General features: G+C 35.3%; 1 protein-coding gene across 5 annotated transcripts in view; it reads right to left on the bottom strand.

Annotated features, from left to right (window-relative positions):
- Positions 1 to 24,553, bottom strand: part of MON2 (MON2 homolog, regulator of endosome-to-Golgi trafficking) — a 108,907-nt gene that overhangs the window by 29,206 nt on the left and 55,148 nt on the right. For 3 of the 5 annotated variants that reach the window (XM_046011517.1, XM_046011519.1, XM_046011522.1), the window contains exons 13-27: positions 23,713 to 23,794; positions 22,394 to 22,578; positions 21,088 to 21,200; positions 19,939 to 20,043; positions 19,064 to 19,144; positions 18,912 to 18,985; positions 18,736 to 18,826; positions 14,776 to 14,877; positions 13,851 to 13,853; positions 13,367 to 13,477; positions 11,687 to 11,862; positions 8,871 to 9,033; positions 7,210 to 7,503; positions 4,158 to 4,356; positions 100 to 728 (exon numbers count right to left, since the gene is read on the bottom strand). In XM_046011517.1, the coding sequence (XP_045867473.1) occupies positions 100 to 728; positions 4,158 to 4,356; positions 7,210 to 7,503; positions 8,871 to 9,033; positions 11,687 to 11,862; positions 13,367 to 13,477; positions 13,851 to 13,853; positions 14,776 to 14,877; positions 18,736 to 18,826; positions 18,912 to 18,985; positions 19,064 to 19,144; positions 19,939 to 20,043; positions 21,088 to 21,200; positions 22,394 to 22,578; positions 23,713 to 23,794 (2,408 nt within the window). The remainder of the gene's footprint in view (positions 1 to 99; positions 729 to 4,157; positions 4,357 to 7,209; positions 7,504 to 8,870; positions 9,034 to 11,686; positions 11,863 to 13,366; positions 13,478 to 13,850; positions 13,854 to 14,775; positions 14,878 to 18,735; positions 18,827 to 18,911; positions 18,986 to 19,063; positions 19,145 to 19,938; positions 20,044 to 21,087; positions 21,201 to 22,393; positions 22,579 to 23,712; positions 23,795 to 24,553) is intronic. The other 2 variants (XM_046011518.1, XM_046011520.1) reach the window with 1 other exon arrangement.

Genomic DNA, 24,553 nt, shown 5'->3' with positions numbered 1-24,553 from the left:
GGTGATCCAGATTTCATCTCAAAAAAACACATAGCAAACTAAAAAACTGCCAGCAAACCACATGCATTATTGTTTAGACAGCCACTAAAATTCTATTACCTTTTGGAGAACATCTAAAGCTGTAAGCACAGCTTCCTGTAAACTTGTCAAAACAGCTTCCGTGTAAGATGGAAGAATGAAAGGGGATGCATCCGAACTTATTGGCACTGACACAGCACTGTGCAATATGACTCCCAGCTTTTGCAAGTCATCCATGTTGAAACCAGTTTTTATGTGTTGGTAGAGAGCAGGAAATATCTGAATTAAAGCTGTAAGGAAAGGCTGGCTGGGAATGAAAGTCAGTTTGTCAAAAGTAACAGGAGGCTTAGTGCTTTCCGATCCAATTCTATACCAGGTATTCCATGCAGCCCACCAGAGATTCAAATCTTCAAGCTCATCAGTAACTACTGGTGGCTCAGAGCTATTGTATCTTCCCAGTCTGTCTCCAACGGAATCTGTTCTTACAAATGGTCTGCTCAGGCCAGGGCCTGATATGGACCCTAGAAGGACAGGCACAGGTACATTAACAGCAGGTGGGGTCTCAGGCTTATCTGAGTCTCTGACAGGGGACACAATCTGTAAAATTTCCTGGAAGCTTTTCAGTGCAGCCAGAGACACTTCATTGTTTTTGCTGAGTGCTGCTGACTGTATATGGTCAAGAAGAACATCCCATGCTCTTGAAAAATCTCCTGTATTAGGAAGAGAAAAACATAATCTATCAAAGCAGTCAAGATTTCTCTTACTAGTCAAGATTTCTCTTACTACTGCACACTATAGAATGTTTGTTTTAGGGGCGCCTGGGTGGCTCAGTGGGTTAAGGCCTCTGCCTTCAGCTCAGGTCATGATCTCAGGGTCCTGGGATCGAGCCCCGCATCGGGCTCTCTGCTCCGCGGGGAGCCTGCTTCCTCCTCTCTCTCTGCCTGCCTCTCTGCCTAGTTGTGATTTCTCTCTGTCAAATAAATAAAAAAAAATTAAAAAAAAAATGTTTGTTTTATTCTCCTACTCTAATTCCCATACACTAGGAAAATATGCTTAGGTATTAAGCTACAAACAATGTGAATTAAAATCAATGAAATCGAAAAATCCAGTAAAAAAAATTTTTTTTAAATATAGGAACAAAGAGCACCACAAAGAGGATAATGAAGATATCATCAATGTTTCAGTCTTCAATACAGAACTCTACAAATGTACATACACATGTTTACAATATTTCCTGGTATTTCTGCCTAAGAAGAATGGAATAAAAACTTAAGAGAGTAAAAACAAAAGCTTTTTAATAACAACTTTGATCTATCCATCTATCTTTATTAATGTTAAAACCTTAAGATGTTCTCATTCTTAAAAATATTGGAAAAGTTACAAATTATTACTAAATAATATATATATATATATTTTAAAGATTTTATTTATTTATTTGACAGAGAGAGAGATCACAAGTAGGCAGAGAGGCAGGCAGAGAGAGAGAGGAGGAAGCAGGCTCACCTGCGGAGCAGAGAGCCCGATGCGGGGCTCGATCCCAGGACCCTGAGATCATGACCTGAGCCGAAGGCAGTCGCTTAATCCACTGAGCCACCCAGGCGCCCCTGAATAATATATTTTTACAGGTCTAAATGTTTAAAATAAACTATGCTATACTCATAAAATCTTAGCTTTACACTTTTTCATATTTACATAACTTACAGTTGCAGGGTTTTCCTTCCTTTTTTTGTTTTTTGTTGCTGAATTTTCTTCAACATTTATTCCCAATTATAAGGAGTCACCAGGAGAAAATGTACCATGAAGAACAGACTACTTTTTAGAATGAGTCTAAATTTCTTCCTCTCATGGGAAACTGAGTCTGCTGATCCACCATCAGCAGAGCATGGGCTGAGTGGTAGTTATTGGTTTCCACTGATCAATCCAATCTCTTTTTCTACTCCTATGACCAATTAAGCATATTTATATTGAAGCTTTTTATAGAAACATATAGTTCGTTCCTATGAAGCCCAGCAAAAATGACCTTGTTCCTCCAGCAATCTAGCCTAATGGCTTTTAATACCATGGATTATTACCCACATACTTGCACTTTTTTTGGTAACGATTTTTTATTTTATTCATTTGAGAGAAAAAGAGCAAGCAAGCAAGAGCATAAGCAGGCGGGAGGGTTAAAAGGAGAGGGAGAAGCAGACTCCCCGCTGAGCAGGGTGCCTTGCCAGGGGTTCAATATCAGGACCCCAGGATCATGACCTGAACCAAAGGCAGACACTTAAAACCAACTGAGCCACCCAGGCGCCCCACATACTTGCATTTAAATAACACCAAAATCAGAAGAACAGGTATTTTCCAAGTAGGATGACATACATAGGCTATGAAATACTTAAATAAGGTTTAAACTCACTTCCCAAAGGCTATAAACGACTAAATTTTTAAGGAGGAGATGAATCCATACGCCTAAGGAAGCATTCAGTTAGTAGGAAAGCTCTAAGTAGTCCTGCCATAAAACAAAAGGTACTATTCTGCCCAAATAGGGCAAAAAAATAATACCTCACCAGTTACATGCCTCTTCCTCTCCACTCTTTATTTTATTAAAAATTGAGGTATAATTTATATACAATTGAAAACAGATTTTTCTTGTTAAATTGTTCAAAGTTTTGACATATTACATCTAAAAACTATCAAAACAGCTAAACAAAACTTCTGTCTTTTGCCATTCTAGTTCAAAAGTCAGATGAAACAATAATTTACCAACCAGAATGGTGACTTAATCTCAGAATATTTCATATAATTGGGGGGAAAACCCTGGAATTCCTTTACTAATTTAACTCTATGTCTGTAAAAAAGTCCTCTTTCTAAAAGACCAGGTATAATTATATATTGTACATGGTTATGTTAAACATATGAACATTCTAAGATAATAAAAAAGATTTTCTAATCTTCAAATTATAAAAACATTATCAAAGCTACACAAACTGTCTTGTGTCTTCATTTTTTAAAAAACTAGATCTTTATCAGGTTTTAGCTTTTAAAATAAAGTAATGATCATGGAAGTATTAAAAATGATGCTTATTTTGTCAAAACTTAGCAAATGTACACTTAAGACGGGTACATTTCATTTTCTGTAAATTTTACATAAAAACTAAAAACTACGATTTTTACGTATGTATTATATTAAGCTCTAGGAAGGCAAAATGGATCAGACACTATGGATTATTCTGGGGAAAAAAAGGAAAAATGCATGAAGAACACTACACAAAAATGATGATGAAAAGAATAAATACACTTATGCCTTAACAGAAACAGGAACAAAGGGCGTCTGGGTGGCTAAGTTGGTTAAGTGACTGCCTTTGGCTCAAGTCATGATCCTGGAGTCCCAGGATCAAATCCCACATCAGACTCCCTGCAGAGCACTGACCCCACTGACCTCTCTCCTCTCATGCTCTCTCTCAAATAAATAAAATCTTAAAAAAAAAAATGAACAAAAAAGCTAAATATAAAAAAATAACTTGTAAAAATGCAAGACTATGTAGAACATGCTCATAATTAAGCAAAAAAAATTTTTGTTCTGTTCATTTTTCTCTACCACCACCATCATTACCATCAGAAGTGAAGGTACAATCCACACTGGGTTTTTTAATCTTAATACTATTGACCTGTACAATTCTCTCTGCCTGTAAAACTCTTCACATTTCGTCTTACTATTGCCTGATGAACATACTACTCACGCCTCAGATCTCCTCGCTAAAATACTGCTTTCTGAGGGAAGCCTACCTAGATCAGAGAGGCCAGGTCAATTACGTATTAGAAGCTTACAAAGCACCACTCCTTTGTAACATTATCACTGTAGAAAGTTTGCATTTATGTAATTACAGTTACTCCCTAAGGCACAAGATATCAAGGATGCTGTGTATTTTACTCATCACTGTATCCCCTAGCCCATATGAGCTACATTACATGTTTTCTCAATGAGATGAATGAAAACATGTATGGCTCACACCACACATACACAAAGACTGGCAGTTAAGATTGATTATTCTTGGGAAGTAGCATTGTACATAAATTTTTTAAAGATCTTTTATATTTTCCAAATTTCCTTTAACATGAATTACTTATATAACCAGGGGGAAAATGTATAAATATACCTAAAGGTTGCAGTAAATATCTTCTAGTATTAAAGATTCTTGCTACTCCGGCCAATGTTAAAACCCATGTCTCTGCCCACTGCTTCTCTGCTGTGTCCCTTGAATGATGAATGAGAATATTGCCACCTCCAGACTCAATCTTTTCTTTGTCTGCAGTGGTAGAAGACTCCCGAACTCGATCCAATAGATGAAAGAGAACCTGAATATTTATAAAAATGAACATAAAAATAACATAGCTTAAGTCATAGAGGTTAGAAATTGTTACAAGAAATTATATTTGACAGATCAATCCCGAATACTAGAAAAATTTTAAGAGTAGATATATTGTATTATCTTTAAAGTCATGGAATATGAAAAAATTTTTTTAAAGATTTTATTTATTTGTCAGAGAGAGAGAGAGAGAGAGATAGCACACAAGTAGAGGGAGTAGTAGGCAGAGGGAGCAGCAGACTCCCTAACGAGCAAGGAGACCAATGTGGGACTTGATCCCAGGACCCTGGGATCATGACCTGAGCCAAAGGCAGATGCTTAACCCACTGAACCACCCAGGCATCCTGGAATATGAAAAACTTTAAAACTGGATAGAATATTTTCTAAGACTTATTGATTTGGGGTATCAATAATCTATGGGGTAATATACAAGAAGGGAATGAAGCTAAGAAGTCCAGGCAAAAAATAAATTATGGAAGACATCTGTAAAGAGATTATAACTGAAGATTCAGGACTACACGAAGGTGCTTCAAAAAAATCAAGCAAGGGGACTTCTGGCTGGTTCAGCCCATAGAGCACGTGACTCTTGAACTCGGAGTCACGAGTTCAAGCCCCACATTGGGCACAGAGCCTACATTAAAAAGAAGGTGCCTGGGTGGCTCAGTTGGTTTGTGACTGCCTTTGGCTCAGGTGATGATCCTGGAGTCCCAGGATCAAGTGCTGTATCAGGCTCCCTGCTTGGCAGGGAATCTGCCTCTTCCTCTGACCCTCCCCCTTCTCATGCTCTTTCTCTCTCTCACACTCTCTCTGACTCTCAAATAAAGAAATAAAACCTTAAAAAAATAATAAAATTTAAAAAAGAAGAAGAAAGAAAAAATCAAGCAGGAAGTGTTTGGGACTTGAAGAGTAGATTCAGGGGAAGGACCTGAAGAAAAATTTTTTAAAAATTAGAAAGACAAGCAGAAGCATTCTGTGAAACAGAATCCAAGGGAAGAGAAATTTCAAGGAGAAAATAATCAAGTGTTAGATGCTATAAAAAAATAAAAGTGAGTAGGATAAGAACTGAATTAAGGTGAAAATCTTGGCAATTAGAAGACTACCTATAGCCTAAGAACAATTTCCGTGGTACTCAAAATATGGTCTCAGAACCAACAACATTAGCATCACACAGGCAATTCACAGACATGCAACTCTCAGACCCCAAGTCAGGGAGGCTCAGAAAAATCAGAAATTCTGGGAGGCAGGGGCTGGTAGCTCAGCAATCTGCACTTGAGCGAGTCCTCTAGGTGATTCTGTTACTTTAAGGTTTAAAAGACTCTGAAGTAGAATAATCTGGAAATCATATTAAAGGGTCAGGAGAACGCAGGAGAGGTAAGGAAGGAAAAAAAAATCACTGACAACTAGGCAGCAAGATTAACAATTAGGCTATTTAAAAGGAAAATAGGAATCAGAAAATATCAGTTTGTTTTTTTAAAAGGTAAGGAAGGCTTAAGCATGTTTGTGATCTGAAGAGGAGGAGCTAGTGGATGGAGTTGAAACAGAATACACAGGACGGAGAAAGGATTTTAATTATTTTTATTAGTGGATATGAATTATTAATTTTTAAAGACATTTTGGCATATTTTTATTAAACTGAAGACAAATTGTTAAATACAACTAAGATTTACTATGCAGCCTATTGTCAAACTTACTGATCTCAGAAATTCACAAAAGTGGTGAAATGATAGATTTTTTTTTAGATTTTTTAGACGATTTTATTTATTTATATGACAGAGGTCACAAGTAGGCAGAGAGGCAGGCAGAGAGAGAGGGGGAAGCAGGCTCCCTGCTGAGCAGAGAGCCCCATGCAGGGCTGGATCCCAGACCCCTGAGATATGACCCGAGCCGAAGGCAGAGGCTTAACCCTCTGAGCCACCCAGGTACCCCGATAAATACATTTTTATTAAAACAGAATACATGAAACAAATATGGAAAGCTTTCAGCAAAGAGGGGATCCTCACTAATAAGTTGTTGGCTTTGTAAAAAGTTTTTAAAGTTTTTAAAAAAATATTTATCTTAAGAGAGAAAGTATACCTGCACACAGCTGGGGGAGGGAGGGAGAGAATTCCAAGCAAACTCCATGCTGAGTACAGAGCCCCCAACACAGGACCCAATCTCACAACTGTGAGATCATAACCTGAGCCGAAATCAAGAGTCGGATGCCCAACCGAGCCACCCAGGCATCCCCTAGAAAGTTTTTAAAAAGAGGATGAGAAAGAAAAATAAAGGGGTGCCGGGCTGGCTCAGTCAGTATAGCAAGTGACTTCTGATCTCAGGATTGTGAGTTTGCGCCCCATGTTGGATGTAGAGATTACTTAAAAATAAAATATTAACAAACAAAGAAAAGCAAGAGGAAAAAAAAAATGAAATTGTATATTTAATGAACAAATATACAGAATTTACCAATTAGAGGTTACTTCTGTTTGGTGATCCTGAAAGTAAATTTCACTACTGTTGATACTCTTATTTACAAAATTCTCAATTGGTGACATTTAAATTACATGGTTTTGGGGAAACAGGAAGCAAAAAGGGAAAGGCAAAGGCAGAAATCAGAGATAGACAGTAAGAGATGAAGACAGAAAAAGAGAGAACAGGCTTTCTCTGTTATTTCTCTGTTATTTCTCAGAATAAATGTAATTTATTCTGGGTGAGGTACAACTTAAAGTATGACAAAACTAACATTCTGTATTGTCAAAAGCACAAACGCCTGGAAATTCTTCTTCAAAAATTAATAGGTGCAAGATCAATTGAAAAATTTAAAAATCTGTGTCAAAAGCTAGTAACTCAAGCTAATCCATAGTACCTTCCAAATAACAGTGTGCCACGTTGAGTGCTGTAGTAAAGTTCCATGTGCACCAATTGTTGAAAACAGAGTTTGTCCTGCACTCTTCCTCACAGCAGGACGAGGGTCCACACATAGTTCACCCAATTTTGCGTAAAGACACAACCACAAGCAATCAAATGGTGGTGCAGGATGAAAAGGCCGATTTAAAACAACTCCTTTCTCTTCTGCCTGCTTTTGCTGTGCTGCCTCTTCTTTATTTAATTCTTTTTCAATAGTTTCTCCTCTTTGGAAAAAATAATCTGAAATATTCCACTAAAAAGCAAAGTAGAAAAACGCCATTCACTCACAGATTTTATTTTAAACACATAAATACATATGCAACCCATGGTTGCTTTACCTTTCAGAATAAAACTTTAAAAAGCCACTTCAGTAGTTTCTTTTCTAGTAGAACAGATCTGAAAACATCTCTGTCACATGTCTCCATCTGATCTCAGGGGAATTTGGGAAAACAAGCATGGGCTAACATGAATATTTTCAAATATTTTTATTATGAAACATTTCAATAACAGAAAAATGGGGAAAATGTATCAATAAACTGATATACAGAAAGCCAGGTATTAACATCCTGTCATATTTACTTTGTTCCACTAGATAAAGGGTTTAAAAAATTAACCATGATGCCATTATGACACCCCACAAAAATCATTAACAATTCCTTAGTATCACTTAGTGGTATTTTATAATTTCATAAGAATAATTATTTTATCCAAATTATTTATGACTTCATTCTCAACCACAGTATGTGGTGTTATGAATTAATGAGAATTATGCCAATGATAAAAATGTAGAGAATCCTATGACCATAAAAATGCAGGAGGTGACACCTGGCAGTAATTTAATCAACACTGAACTACTCTTTGGGAACAATTCTATACACGTGCTTATTTTCTTTCCTATAATTACCTATTTAATAGTAACTTATCTTACTTGTAAGGGGTATGTAAGTTTGACTTTTAAAACTTCTGGCTTATAATAAACATTAAAAAGAGTCAAAAATACATTTATATTAGGAACAGTTTTCTATTTGTTTACTTATATAATATTAATAATATCCTAGCTTGGATTTTACTTTCTACATTAAAGATGAGTAAAATGAGGCTCAAGATGTCAATAATTAAACAAGAGGCACACAGAATTAAAATACAAGTATATCTGCTTCTACAGTCAAAGCTCTTCCATTAACATATGCCTTCGAACAGCTAATAAAGCAGCAGCGACAAACTATAGGACTGTGTATATAGCAAAGCCCTACGTATATAGTAAAGCCTTTTATTGGAGGTTTATTTGCTAAATAAGTTATATGGAAATATTGCTACTGAAACAATATTAAAAATCAGTTAATCTTTACACAAGCATATATACTACCGTTTACTAAATTCACAACAAACCTTTTAAAGCTAAATTTTAGCTCAATATATCAAAATTATTCCAAATATTCTATTAATGAAGTAATTCTTAAGTTGTGTCATTTAACCCTTCATGCAAAATAAAAGTTTATTACTTAAAAGTCATTTGAACAACCCCTCTAAAGCCAAAAGCCAATTCTCTTAGTATTCACTCTCAATAGCATAACAGTGATTTCTAAATTACATGATCACAAGAAAGGCAGTTATACTTACCAATAAACCTATTGAAGTCAAACTAATATTAAGTTCTTGGTTATGAAGTCCAAAGCTACCTGCAACATCTACAACAATCTGCAGGCATGTACAAGGCATTGTTGGTAGAAAATCCGTCACAACCAACTGAAGACACTGGAATGCAGTTCGTATCAAGGATTCTCTGAAAAAAAAAAAAAGGAAAAAAAATTATACTTGTGCACTTAAAAGAAATGTAAGTAAAAATACACACCTTACACTAATTTTAACCAAGTTAAATTCTATTTTAAAAATTGAACAAGAAAATCTTCCTAATATAGGTCATACAGTATTTCAGTATTTACATAAATGTAAAAGAGAAACACACACTTGAACAAATTAACAAATAAAAATAAAGAATTTCGTATCAACTAGCCAAACAAAACTTAGACATTAATGAGAAAAGGAAACTGGCCACAGCTCCTTTCTCACCACTATATCCACAATACCTAGCATGGTGCCTAGCACATGCAAATACACACAATCTTCTCACTGAATAAAAATTAGTTCCTCATTCTTTTATATCTATAGCTTATTTAAAATTCTATATCTAGTCTGCAAAAGAAAAGAGTACATTTTGAATTTCAAATGAAGAGAATAAGAAATAACTGATTTTAGAGAGAAATTCTAGTGGTGAAATATAATAATGAAATGAATTATAATAGCTAATGCTTATTTTTTCTTAAAGATTTTATGTGTTTAGAGAGAGAGAGAGAAAGAGAGAGAGAGCACTCAAGCAAGGGGAAGGAGGAGAAGCAGACTCCAACCTGATGCAGGGCTTGATCTCACAGCCCTGAGACTGTAACCGAAGTGGAAATCAGTCGGATGCCCAATGAACCGAGCCACCCCAGCCACCCCAATAGCTAAAACTTATTATTGAGTGTTTTTTATGTCATGCACTTCCTAAGTGTTTTACACGTACTAATTAATTTCATCCTACAACAATGTCCTATTTTATAACTGCACTGTAGACTGGGAGAAGAAAAATACTTAAGCTTGATTTAAGCCATGGCTGATCTCTTTCCACTTTAATCATCTCAGTATTTTGTAGTATTTAAGAAAATTTAGGGCACCTGTGTGGCTCAGTTTGTTAAACGACAGCCTTTGGCTCAGGTCTAGTCTCACATCAGGCTCCCTGCTCAGCAGGGAGTCTGCTTCTCTTTCTGACCCTCCCCACTTTTATTCTCTCTCTCTCTCAAATAAATAAAACCTTTTAAAAACATTTATTACTACAAATAAGTAAGAAAAAATAATTTTCCTTCATAAGCCCAAGCACCTCAATCATATAAAACTCCTCAACTAGTCAGCATACTGGATAGCATGAGTTCTGCTGCAGAGTGAGACAAATATATGCAAACATTAATAGACCTTTCTCTCTGCTACAACGTTCTACCTTAAGCTAAATAAGTCCATTTTGTTCTTCCTTCAGTATTTACTACTTAGCTAATAATACCACCATTTATTAGGCTGCCTAAGTTACAAAATAGGAGTCATCCCTTGTTTTCTTTTTTTTTTTAAAGATTTTATTTATTTGTGAGAAAGAGTGAGCACAGGCAGACAGAGGCAGAGGGAGAAGCAGGCTCCCTGCTGAGCAAGGAGCTTAATGTGGGACTCGATCCCAGGATCGCTGGGATCATGACCTGAGCTGAAGGCAGCCACTTAACCAACCAACCGAGCCACCCAGGTGTCCCTCCTTATTCTATTTTCTATATCACCCTTCACTTCCATAATCAATCTGCTAAGTAGCTAACTCCATCACTCTTTGTGTTTCTAGAGAACATTGCAGGTTCTCTCGTGTCCCACCCGCCCCTCCATGGTGCTGTCACAATGATATATCTCAAATGCACATCAGATCACACTGTTCCTCTGCTTAAAACTCCTAAAATGCCCCTCAATGTACTGAAGATAAATCCAAATAGTTTATAAAAACATATAAGGTCCCTCATAATTTTGGCTCTGCCCTCCTCCAGGGACACAGGCCCCTACCACTGGAATCTTATTCTTTTGCAGGATAACAGACTATTCTCATTAGTATTCTACTTACAGACCTTGTTCCTCTTTCCTAAGATTCTACTTTTAGAGCAAGAGCTAAGCTATTTATCTGTGTAATCAGAGTACACAGATTACACAGATAAATAGCTTAGAATACACTGGCACAGGGGCTCCTGGGTGGCTCAGTGGGTTAAAGCCTCTGCCTTCAGCTCAGGTCATGATCCCAGGGTCCTGGGATGGAGCCCCGTATTGTGTTCTCTGCTCAGCAGGGAGCCTGCTTCCCTTCCTCTCTCTCTGCCTGCCTCTCTGCCTACTTGTAATCTCTGTCAAATAAATAAATAAAATCTTAAAAAAAAAAAATACACTGGCACAAAATAAATGAACAATAAATTTTTACACTTGATCTCAGCCAAAAGGCCGAGAAGCGATGAACAATAAATTTTTAAAAGTCCCTTAAAAGTAATTTCTTGGATTAAGTCCTAAGTGTTAATTCACATCTTACCAGTGCTTATTTTAATAATATAAGACCCAATCTTCCGATGTGTTACAAAATTTGTTAACTTGGTGCATTTACCCTATAAACCTTGTATTTCTGTATAAATGTCAAATGTCAAGTAAACAGCAATTTTTCTATACTTGCAAAACAAAGGTGAGCCCTGATAATTCACTACAGTCACTGGGGGTAGAAATAAGAAAAACGATTCTAGATCTTAGCCAGGAAGAGGACACATAAAAAATTACCACTTCAAGATTTTAGGGCAAAGTCCCTCTTCATTACTTTTTGGATGTTAATTTTAAACACTTACCCTTGATCATTTCTGATTGCTCCCATGACTCCAAGCACTAACGGCCATCCAGGCCCAAGACTGTCTCCCTGACTCTGAAGAATCTGCAACACACATTCTAATTGCTTGAGTCGGATATCTGGATGGTTAATACTGGACATCTCCTTTAATGGGTTCAATAAAAGCAACTGCAGCCTCTGAAAGGAGGGCAGGAAACTAATTAGGAAGAGAGGCTCTAAAAGACAGAAAGGCTTTACAGTTGCTTTTTAAATATAAATTAACTTCCACTCAGACTATAATAGTAAGCAGAAACTTTTCTACTAAAACAAACACTGAATGTGATTCTCTAACCATAATCACCAGAGGTTTATTTTGTCCTCTGTGTTTTTTTAAAATAAGAGAAAATAAAAACCAATTTTCAACATGTTAAATTTTGGATTAAGTGGAGAGTGATCCTGCATTAAAAAACATTCACTGAAGACCCCAAACAAAAATTAATTACTTTTTTAAAAAAAGACACTAATTAAAGACCCATATGAAATTAATCTCACTAAAGGAAATATATCTATTTATATCTAGCTATATTTGGAGAGAGGAAAATAATCCCCAATTTCTAAAATCATCTTTCATTGATTCTGTTAATGTATATCACATGTACTTAAAATTCTTAATACTCCTAAAAATTAAGTATGGTTGACATGAACAAAGACGGCATAAAACTACTGGAACCCATCGGAGTTAAAAAAAAAAAAAAAAAAAAAGTAGTCTGTTCCAGTCCTTTCAAAAAGTATTTGAAAGCACTAGCTTCATTTTTAACTTTTTTCTCTTCAAAGACTCACTTATTTGGTTCGCTGACTAAAAAAACATTAAAGCTCTCACCATGTGCCAAGTATTAAGCTGAACGTAAAGGATATGGATCAGGGTTTTGTTTTCAAAAACCTTAAAGTATAATAGAAAAAAGTATGAAATCTAAAATGTAAGCTCTGTAAGAACATACATCTTTTCTGTTTCATTTATCATTCTATGCCAGGAGCTAATACACCAGTTGGCATATCGTATATACTGAGTAAGTAACACAATTACAATATAGTAAGATAATGAAGGCAATGGAAATGTCTATTAAATGCCTCATTCCTACTCATTCTTCAAACAACAGAACTTCGGAAGACTTTTAAAAAACTGTGTAAGATATAGGTGAACGATTACAGAAGTCAGGACAAAGGATTCAAAAATAAACTCTGGAAGAATAAAATAACTTTTAAAAGTATTTTAAAATAAAAATCAATTTATGGTACTTGTCTCTTCCAGTGGTTGTTTTCTCCTCATGTATGGATAATCAGAGAAAAAATTAGAGACAGTTAAGGACCAAACCAAGGAGGCTAATAAAGTAGGGCAACAAAATAAAGCTTTAGCAATGCATGAACAGGGAAACTTCCACACTAGGAGACCAGTTCTAGGTAATTTAATAGTTTTAATTCCCTGTCACTTGCAAGAAAGGTGCTGTATTTTTTAAGAAAGATAATCCTAAAAATCCAGACATATCAACCTCTGTAAGATATCCATGGCCCACATATAAAATAGAATATTAAGCAACAAAACTCAATCTCAGAATATCATCCATCTGCTATATTAATAAAAAATTATATATGGAAGATGATTTTATATTAAGAATTATTTTTAAAGACAAGAATTTTTTTTTACCTGGTTTTGTGAAAGCGGAGGATCATGGTTAAATGTTAATCCTGCTTTAATAAGTGAAGTTAAAGCTTCTGCTCCCCATTCTCTCATTCGAGAGTTTGGATGCTGGCAGACCTGAGGACAAAACATTGAATGAAAATTAAATATTTAAATTGTATACTTAAGCTATGTATCACACATCAATTTGAGAAAAGAAAAATTAAAACATTACATTTTCTGTTCTTAAGATTTTATTTATTTATTTGAGAGAGAAAGAGAGAGCCCAAGCAGTGGGAGGCACAGACGGAGAGAGAGAGAAGCAAGCTCCCTACTAAGTAGGGAGCCCAAAGCGGGACTTGACCCCAGGATGCTGGGATCATGACCTGAGTGGAAGGTAGACATTTAACCAACTGAGCCACCCAGACACTCCTGTTCTTTCACATTTTAAAAATCATATCAAAAGTTCATCAGGAATGGAAAATTATATCTAAAATGTAAGTTAGCTTACCTTCTGTATAAGGGGCAAAGGAAGCAATAGAGAGAAGATAAAAGATGAAACTAAATAAGTCACAGGAAAAAAAGGATGTCATAAAAGTAAATTGTGTCATCAGAGTAAACAAAAAACCAAGCTGACACCAAAGTTCCTAATTAGGCCTACCCTCATTATCAAATACTGTGCTAAAATCTTAAAAACTTATTTTTTTGTGCCAATTGGTGAGAAGGTCCATGATAAAGAAATTGGCATATATCCTCTAATAATTCATAAAAGTAATCCCAACAAAATGGAAAAAAAAATAAAGAAAAGGACATGGACATTTGTTTTTCTTATTAAGAATAATACCTTTCCTGGCTTACTCAAAAAGTACAAAATGAATCCTGGTAACCTAAACCTAAACCACACATAAACACGAATAATGACCAAAGCAGCTGTTACTGAGAAGTAGCTCATTATTACCAATCATTCCAACCTGGAAACAAGATACAAATTCAGATGAAAATTCCCTGGTACTATCTATAATTAGTGATGCCAAAAAAGTTTTTCCCTTTGCAGAAGCGCTATCTCAGGATCACAGGAAAGGCTATAAAGACACAATGTTTACTATTAACTCTCAGCCCAATTGCCTTGAAGTTTCAGAACTAGCTGAAACTGAGGTAGATCATGAGACTATATAACAAAAGAAAGAGGTCCCAAGCTAACAGCTGAAGGAGACTTCAGAGACTGCATTGTGTATCACCCATTTTTCAGCCAAAAGCAATTCTTCCACCAAAGCAGTTATTATAAAACTTCAGTCATTGATAAATTATACAGGGATAAGTACAAAGAAAAAAAATGGTAATGCTGATTTCTCATGTGGTTATCCAGAATCATTAGTTCAATGTGTAGGCCTTTATTCTTAACGAGAAGTAAACAGTATTTAAGAAAAAGAAGTTACCTCAAGCAGATGCCCAGTTAGAGGTCTCCAAAGAATTTCAATTCGGTGCATGTTAACTAGACCTGTTTCTAACAATTTGGCAACAGCAAAAAGAGATGGTTCCTAGAGAAAAAACATATTGCATTTTGCTATTATAAGAGTTTTTAGTACCTCAAATGTAAATAAAACACAATACTCTGAAAAGCATGACTATAATTAATATCTAATTAGTATAAAGTTAATAATAATCATAACATAATCTCAGTTATCATAAGACAAGCCTTTCTGCCCACCTTCAATTATCCAGAATAGCTTCCAGTTGGAAAATTGGTTAGGAAGAAAATGCGTTCATGAGGAAAAACCGAAAAATTCAAAACTTATTCTAGACATATAGAACAGCTAGTCTTCTGACAAGAAGGAAAGATACATTCTGCCACAGACTAAACTTTGTCCCCCTAAAATTCCTTTGTTGAAACCCTAAACCCCAAGTTGATGGTATCTGGCGATAAAGCCAATAAGGGGTAATTGAAGTTAAATGAGGTCATAGGGTGAAACTCTGGTAACCCAGGATTAGTAGTATCTTAAAAGAGACACCAGAGAACTTGTTAGCGTGCTCTTAAGCACTCCACCCCCACCACACGAGGACACAGTGAGAAGGCAGCTATCTTTCAAGCCAGGAAGAGAGCCCTCACTAGAACCACCAATCTGGCATCTAGATCTCAAACTTGCAGTCTCCAGAACTGTAAAACACAGTTCTGTAGTTTAAACCACCAAGTCTGTGATAATTTGTTATGGCAGCCCAGGCTGACTAATATATATTCTTATTAGTGTAGTCTTCAAATGTCCAGGTTTTATGTGTGAATGTCAGGAAGTATGAAAAAAGCAGAAAGAAGACAACAGAGAGCAGGGGGAAAAGTATGATGTCAAGAATATAGCTGATACCAGTTTAGACACTAACAGAAAAATAGCAGAAATAGAAGACAAACCCCTCTCCTCGGTTGCTAGCATTTCACCAACCAGAAAGACAAATATGGCCAGGCTGATCCCTCCTGCATGTGCTAATGTTGTACACACCTTAAAAATCTGTGTGGTAGAAAAATTTATCATTGTAGAAACAGCATGATAACTGTGAACTGCCTGTAACTGCCTAGCATTTCATTTCAACTGTACCACTTAACAGCTGTGTAACAGTAAGTTACTACTTCCACTAAATTTTTTTAATGTATGAAATGGAGATAATAATATACAGAAACAACCACATGTTAGAAAATATCTGGCACATACTAAGTCCCCATAAATGTTGCCTAGTATTACTTCCTGCTCCTCCTTCTGCTCATTCTGACCAGGATACAAGAATAATGTGTCATTTAAAAGAATGTACAGACATCCATATCTCATAACAAAGATTCTTATTCAGGAAGCCTAGGATGTAGTCCTGGTATTTGTATTTTTTAAAAACTCAACAGCAGACTTTTTTTTTTTTTTTTTTTAAGATTTTATTTATTTATTTGAGTGAGCGAGAGAGAGAGAGAAAGCAAGCACACAACCAGAGGCAGAGGGAGAGGGAGAAACAGACTCTCCTGCTGAACAGGGAGCCTAATGCAGGACTCGATCCCAGGACCCCAGGATTATAACCTGAGCCAAAGGCAGATGCGTAATCGAAAAAACTCTACAGCACACAAAAGTTAAAGCCACTAGTGGTTAAGAATAAAGCTCTAGAATGATACAAATGTGGGTTCAAATCCAAGCTCTAACATTTACCAAATAGGTGATCCCAGATAAATTAGTTAAGCTCTCTATTTTCATATTTCATCTGTGAAAAAGAGGATACTACCACCAAACCTCACTGAATTGTTTTAAATGATTAAATAAGTAAGTGCCTGACATACAGTAAATGAACAACAGCTGCTTTTTTATTTTTGTCATTGTTATACTGAGTTTGGTAATACATCTGCACAAGTATCATCAACCCATTTGAAAATTTTACCATAAGCTACTTCCTCAACACATTGGCACAAATTCCTGAAATGAGGACCAAAAATGAAATGACTGGTCACTTTAAAGCCAAGATAAAGGACATTGATATATAAATCTTTAATCCCTAGAATATTTAATTTAGAAGAGCTAACATTGATAAAGTATTTTTAACAATGAAAAAAATTATACAAGTTTCTTATTTCAACATCTGCATATTTTACAGTAACTTTTAAAGAAAGCACCAGTGAATAATATACTATTTCATGCTTCCATTTAAAATTTTTTATACTTGAATTATTTTTATAAACTTTTATTTCTGTTCCTCATTTACCACTTCACTTTACAAAATCAAATCATATAATAGAGAAATAAGAACACATACTCAGGAATATAATACCCATTCCAGTGCATCCATGTTTTCAACAACTATTCCTTCTAAGCCTCCCTGAAATATCACATCTGCTCCTACCACTCTCTTTAAATTATATTTTTCCAGGTTAACTATAAACTAATAATAATCAAATTTCTTATTTCTTCTCAATTCTCATTCTTCTTGATTTCTTGTAACATTTTTCTCTTTTGATTTCAACAAAACTGTCCTTCTCTAACCTGTGCCATTCCTTCAATACCCAACTCCAATGACAAATTCATTCATCTTGATTAATCTTAGTTCTTTTAGTCAAAATATGCAGTAAAAACATCTTCCATAACAGGACACTAAGGATTGAGAAAATAAGTCTCACACCACATAAGAGCTATAATAACTTTAACTCTATACCACTTCAACTACCACTTAACCATGAGCCAAGTAGTTTACATGCTATTTGAAAGTAAAAATCTTGTATTTCCTAGCAGAGTACCATGTACATAGAGTAAACATACTGTGGTTACTGAGTGAATATGTAAATTCTCAAGACATTACCACAGAAACTTGCTCAGATTTCCTTAAGGTACTCTATTAAAAATATATTTGTGTGTTAAGAGTTAATCTTAAAGATGCAGGATTATTAAAGATATCAAGAAATTGATTACTTCGCTATATTTTGTATTGCTCTTACCTTAATTTGGAGTCAACTATAATGACTATTTTCAAACACCTACATGCTTATGTAATTCTCTAGCTATGTGCTATAGTATACAAAACTTCTCCCTAATGAAACCTTACTAGTTAATCTTTACATCAGTCTTACAGATGAAAAGCCACAGTATGAAGAATTATAATTTAGGTCTAGGCAGACAATATAATTTTGGATCTTACAGGTTATGTTAAACAAGTTATAAAGCTGCATTCTCTGCTTTTTAATTATGTTCTGGGTATCTTCATTTATTTGTAAATGGTCACACTATACCTATTTTAAAACACAGAAAGCATTTTATTTTAAGTAATTTCTAAAATATAAATAAATCCATATATTCCTGTGCTTTCTAAGTATAATAGAAAATTATATTTTGAGTACAGAAAGAAATGTTCTTGAATGTCAATATTCAAAAGAATTGGTCTATTCATTCAGTTAATGAGCAAAGCAAAAAATTAATTTTCAAGGTAGGGAGAATCATTACCTTTAGAAAGAAATGATTAGCTCCTTATTTTCCATCCCAACGAAGGCAAGAGAAACTGAGACATATATATATTGCTTGATTTAAATCTTGTATTGCCCCAATCATAAATTATAATTACAAATAGTATTATGACATTTTATGGAACGCATTTATAAATGTGGTACCGCCTTTATTCTTTATCAAAATATTTCTTAAAATACTCAGTACCCAAGAGAAACAGACATAGTTTAAATTAATACATATTAGACAAATCACAAACCGGATAGTCCTCTTCACTCCCCCTTCAACAAATAACCACCATAAATGGTAAAAACTCAAGAGAATTGAGAGAGCCTGCAAGGTAAGCATTAGTCCCATTACTAAAATACTAAGGTCATAATGAGTGTACTCCTTATTTAACTCAATAATGTACCATATTTAAAACAGAAAGATAGAATATCACACCTTATTATTTCCATAGGCCATATCCATTGCTTCTAGGGATAAGGAGCAAAGTGCATTTATTAAATGATGCAATGATACGTCATCAAGATACCTATAATGAAAATGAAGAAATAAAACATTCTGATCTAAAATATACACTAATAATATTTCTATCAATTTTAAAAACTGATTCTTACTGTGAGCTTTCAAACAATCTTGAAAGTATATTGGAAATCACTGGTAAATCTGTCATCACTGCTGTTGTTAGAACCTAAGAGAAGAATACAATTAAATGTAACATACGAACATTTCAGGAAGCACAAATTGAGTAAAACTAACTAGAGCTTACTGTACTGGGTCCTTCTACAGCTCTCCCAGGTTTCAAGGCACCACCACTACTAGGCTTTAATCCCAGAATCCACACAAGATGCTGTAAAATTAGAGGTAAAAAAAATAAAGAAATTTATAAAAATTATAAAAATTCTACTAACTAAAATTTTTAAAAAATCAGTAGTGATTTCAAATAACTAAAATTAATAAGTTTCCAATAACTAAATTTATTTTTTTTAAAGATTTTATTTATGTATTTGACAGACAGAAATTACAAGTAGGCAGAGAGGCAGGCAGAGAGAGAGAGGAGGAAGCAGGCTCCCTGCTGAGCAGAGAGCCCGATGCGGGCCTCGATCCCAGGACCCTGGGATCATGACCTGAGCCGAAGGCAGAGGCTTTAACCCACTGGGCCACCCAGGCGCCCCTAACTAAATTTATTTTTAAAGATTTTATTTATTTGACAAAGAGACAGAGAGCGAGCACAAGCAGGGGGAGTGGCAGAGAGAGGGAGAGGGAGAAGCAGACTCCCCGCTGAGCAGGGAGCTCAATTCAGGACTCAATCCCAGGACTCTGAGATCATGACCTGAACTGAAGGCAGCTGCTTAACTGACTGAGCCACCCAGGCACCCCCAATAACTAAATTTAAGTTAGTAATTACTATTCATATAAAATACTTCTGACACCAAGCATAGGATATAGAACTTAGGCCATTGAGAGAAGAATTCCATCACTTTGTACAATAGAAGCCACGTCTTTATTCCTTTCTAACTTTTTCTTCTTCAAACTTACTGTCTAGTCTTTAGGCCTGCCCAAAGCACCAGTAGGCATTGCTTAATTTGTTAGCACTCAGCTATAAAATCAACACTGACCTCTGACCCAGAGCCTACAACATACCTGTAGAGTTGCCAAGACAAGTTGCCATGATGTTCCAAGAACAGCTCCATGGCAGTGTGCCAAGTTAAGTAAAGTCCTCATACACTGGATATTTTTGGAAGTGAGCTATATATATATATTTAAAAGATATATTTGTAAATACTGTTGCACATTCTTGTAAAGCAGATTATCATATTCAAATATTTTTTTGAAATAAAAAATAAAAATATTAAGAAAATGGGTTTGGATAGTTTTGTATAGAACAAATTAATTTGCTTAAAAGTTGTGTTATCATTAGAATGTCTCATAAGAGATTCCAGATGGAGAAGGTCAAGTAAGGAGTTTTAACAAATACTATATAAGCTTACAGATTTTACTTTAAAACAAAAGTGTTTAAAGAGGTATAGATAAACAGGAATCATGTCATATTGGTCTACATTATTATTCCAAAAATCAACCTGTAAACAAATATTAAGACTGCATAAAGGACAGTTTGACATTGGCCTGGATTAACACTGGCTGAGTTCATGTCACGGAACTACCATAACCTTAGTCAAACTAACCTCTCTACCCATCATTTCATTTCTTTAGAAAGAAAAGAGCTGAGTAGTATTAAATCAGATAAAACTAAATTCAATAAATATCAGCTGCCATCATCATGGAGAATATATTTCTTTTAATTTGGTCCTTACTATGGTCATTCACTGGAAAATATTATGTTTTAAGAGTACCACAAGAAGAAATGGCAGATCATGGTTTACACTTTCCTTTTTTTCGATTCCTTTGAATTAACATTTTGTAGAACTCAAATGCCCCAGAGTTGTTCTATATTAGAGGGAAACCATGTAAACTACTTTTATCCTAACTACATTATTTCAGAATATACCTGTAAGATATATATTATAGCCATGATCCTTGGCTGGAGCTAATTTTCTGTGATAGTTACTATTAAAAAGATGATTGAAATGAATTATTTTTTAAGAGAAAAAAAAGTTGTGTTATCACAATTGCTTATGATAATGTCAACCGCTAATGTCTTCTGAAGGTATCAATCATCCAGGTAAATAAAAGTAAGTAACTATAATGAAAAAATCTGGCAAACATAAAAAGAAAGGTACAAAAGGTGTGCTGGATAGTTAGTTGGTAACCAAGATAAGAAAAATACTTTACCATTACTGTTCCTTGAGGCTGGACGGCCAGAGGTTGACCCACTGCCACAACTTGTTGGTGAGATTCACTTGATGGACTTATCATCATAACACTTTGACCCTGAATGGAATATGCTAGAACACAAAGGAAAGCTTAAATAATTAAGATAAACTTCTCACACAACATCAAGGTAATGTTATATTTTACTTTGTTGTGTTTTTTTTAATAGATCTTTTTTTTTTATTTATTTGACAGAGAGAGAGAGAGAGAGAGAAACAGCAAGAGAGGGAACACAAGCAAGGGGAGTGGGAATGGGAGAAGGAGGCTTCCCGCTGAGCAGGGAGCCTGATGTGGGATTCTATCCCAGGACCGTGGGATCGTGACCTGAGCCAAAGGCAGATGCTTAACAACTGAGGCACCCAGGCACCCTGTTTCACTGTTTTATTCATTTGAAAGAGAGAGACAGCACTACAGTTGTGGGGGGAGGGAGGCAGGTAGAGGGAGAGAGAGAAGCAGACTCCCCACTGAACAGGAAGCCCAATGCAGGGCTCAATCCCAGGACCCCGAGATCACAACCCGAGTCAAGGGCAGATATTAACCATCTGAGCCACCCAGGCGCTCCAGTAATGATATACTTTAAAACATTAATTTTATTAAACTAAGTGCAACTATGACACTTACGTAGTTATCTATATGCAAACCTTTTAAAAACTCAGGTGTTACAAAAACCAAGATAAGTTAAACAAATTTTAAGTAATTTTCTACATAACTTTTTAAAATTGTAAAACTTTGGCAGACTTCATCACAAGCAAAACAGAATTAGGACACATTAAGTATTTTAATATGCATTCCCAGTAATCTTTTCTAATTAAAGTTACAGGTCAATTTTCAAGTTTTCAGACTGAAACTAAGTATCATATTGAAACGTATTTACATGTAATAAACTTGTGTTTTCTCAAAGTATTCAACAAGAAAAAAAACTGAATGTTAATCCAAGTGGTTGCAAGCATTACTGTTCTAATAGTTCCATTAAAAAAATAAATAAATAAAACCACCATTTCAACAGTATGATATAGTTTACAAAAGACTTCCAGATTTATTTTCTTCTAACTTCACAATTATTGTTTAAAATCGGTATTATTCTCCCTGCACCCCCATTGTTTTGAAGAGATGGAAATAACTGAAGCTTCACATCTTTAACTTCTCACCAAGGTCAGAGTCAGTGAATGAAACAGCAGAGGCTTGAACTCAGAATTTCTGTAATATTTTCTCTATACCATGTCACTCCACTAGATGGAAAAAAACTGTGAATAAGCTAAAGTCTTACATTTGTTGGAAAGTGTGGCTGCAGTGGTGGTATTCAGTACTGTAAGAGCATAATGGGGAGGCAGGGAACCTTTGCATATTGCAGTTATAAAGGCATCTCTTGAAGTTACAAGGCCCAATCTTCCACAAAGAGCAGCCATAGTCAATTCAGCTTTTAAAATATTCTCAGTGGCAGCTTCATCTGTGCTGAAAAGATAAAGTATTTTATTTAATATGATTAATTTATGTTTTAATTATACTGCAAACATGACATGGAATTAGGTATTCAGTAAACTGTAAGAAAATCTATACAAAAGTATTATGAAAATCAATTTACTGAAGGAATTTTAACCAATCAACATAATGCCTGAAAATCTGAACTGGGTAAAAGCAGTATATAATACATATGTCATTATTGAAGAAAATGGTCACACACTCAAAAGATTTAACCTAAAACATCAAGTATTTATTAAAGATTTTTATTTATTTATGTATTTGAGAGAGAGAAAGATGAGCAGTGGGGAGAGGCAGAGGGAAAAGCAGACACCCTGCTGAGCAGGAAGCCTAATGCAGGGCTCAATCCCAAGACCTGGAGATCATGACCTGAGCCAAGGGCAGATGTTTAACTGACTGAGCCACCCAGGTTCTCCAAAATATCAAGCATTTTAAAATCAGCAAATCCTGTCACTATGGGAAAAAAAAAAATCAAAGTAACTGATAATTATCATTACTGTAAAAGTAGTAGAAAGGCTTGAAGTGACAAAGGCACTCTGTAATTTTAGGACTGTATTTTCCATTAAAACATCATGACAACTATTCTGGTGGGGAGCAGGGCAAGAATAGGATGAAGGAGAGGGAAGTGGCCAAAAAAGAATAATGTTCAATCTCTCTGACATGAGGAATTTGAGAGGCAGGGCAGGGGGGCACGGGGGGCAGGGAGGGGAAAATGAAACAAGATGGGACTGCGGAGGAAGAAAAACCATAAGAGACTCTTAATCTCAAGAAACAAACTGAGGGTTGCTTAGGCGGGGTGGAGGGGAAGTGATAGGGTAGCTGGGTTATGCATATTGGGGAGGGTATGTGTCATGGTGAGTGCTGTGAATTGTATAAGGCTGGTGATTCACAGACCTGTACCCCTGAAGCAAATAACACATTATATGTTGATTAAAAAAAAAAAAGAATAATGTTCAACATATACAAAACTATTTAAAAAGATAAGAAAAATTAATATTAAAAAATTAATACTAAGAAAAAATTTTAGGACCAATTTAAGTATCTATTTTAATGTTTATTTCTTATTAACTGTCACATGCAATAAAAAAAATTATAAAGACTTAATACCTGGCATCAAGGAGGAGTGAGAGAGCAGCAAGTAAACCACACCAGCAGGCATTTACCATTTCTTCCCAAACAGCTCTACTGACTTAAAGGACAAAAACATACAACACTTCATGATCATTATAGATAGCCGAGTATTTGGCAATATATCATTCTAAAACCACCCTAGTCATTTGACAATACATTACATATTCTAACAACTTGATTATTAAATACTAAAGCTCTAATAGTTAAAATACATTTGAAAAAATGAAAACTTGAAAACCCCACCAATTTCAGAATTCAAGAAGTCTTTAAGTTGTTTTAAAATATCAATGGTAGGATCTTTCAGTACACAAGTTAACTGGTATCTCTGTGTATATGTGTGTGTGTGCAATACCAATTCCTATTCCCTCCCCCTTCATTGAGCCAAACTTCCAGCCTCTATGACCAGCTCGAAGAAGGCAGTGTTAACAAGCTATTCAGCCAGGAGACTGATTTCTGTACACGGGGCATCGAGCAAATGAGTAAATCCACTGAATAAACTGGGACCAAGTGTCTCACTTCTGGAAAAGGTAACTGAAAACATGGAAAGGTAAAAAAAATAAGCCTTGTGGCATTAAACCAGAACTGGAAGAAACCTCATTTAGACATTTTTAGACAAACATTTTTTAAAAATGTAAAGAGATGTGTGTGTGTGTATTTCCTTTTCAAGTAGTAAGAAGCACACTAGTGCCCATGTGTTCATTTCTAAATACTAAACTAAAAAGAGCAAGGGCTCCTTAGAAAAATAACTGATTCCTGGGCTTGGCAAGAAAGATCCAAGATGAGCTTAGTACATTGTATTGTGTCAGATAGTGAGAGA

Source organism: Meles meles, chromosome 7, assembly GCF_922984935.1.
Source record: "Meles meles chromosome 7, mMelMel3.1 paternal haplotype, whole genome shotgun sequence".
Taxonomy (NCBI): domain Eukaryota; kingdom Metazoa; phylum Chordata; class Mammalia; order Carnivora; family Mustelidae; genus Meles; species Meles meles.
Note: the sequence above shows the minus strand (reverse complement) of the source record. Positions and strands in the feature narration are given on the sequence as shown.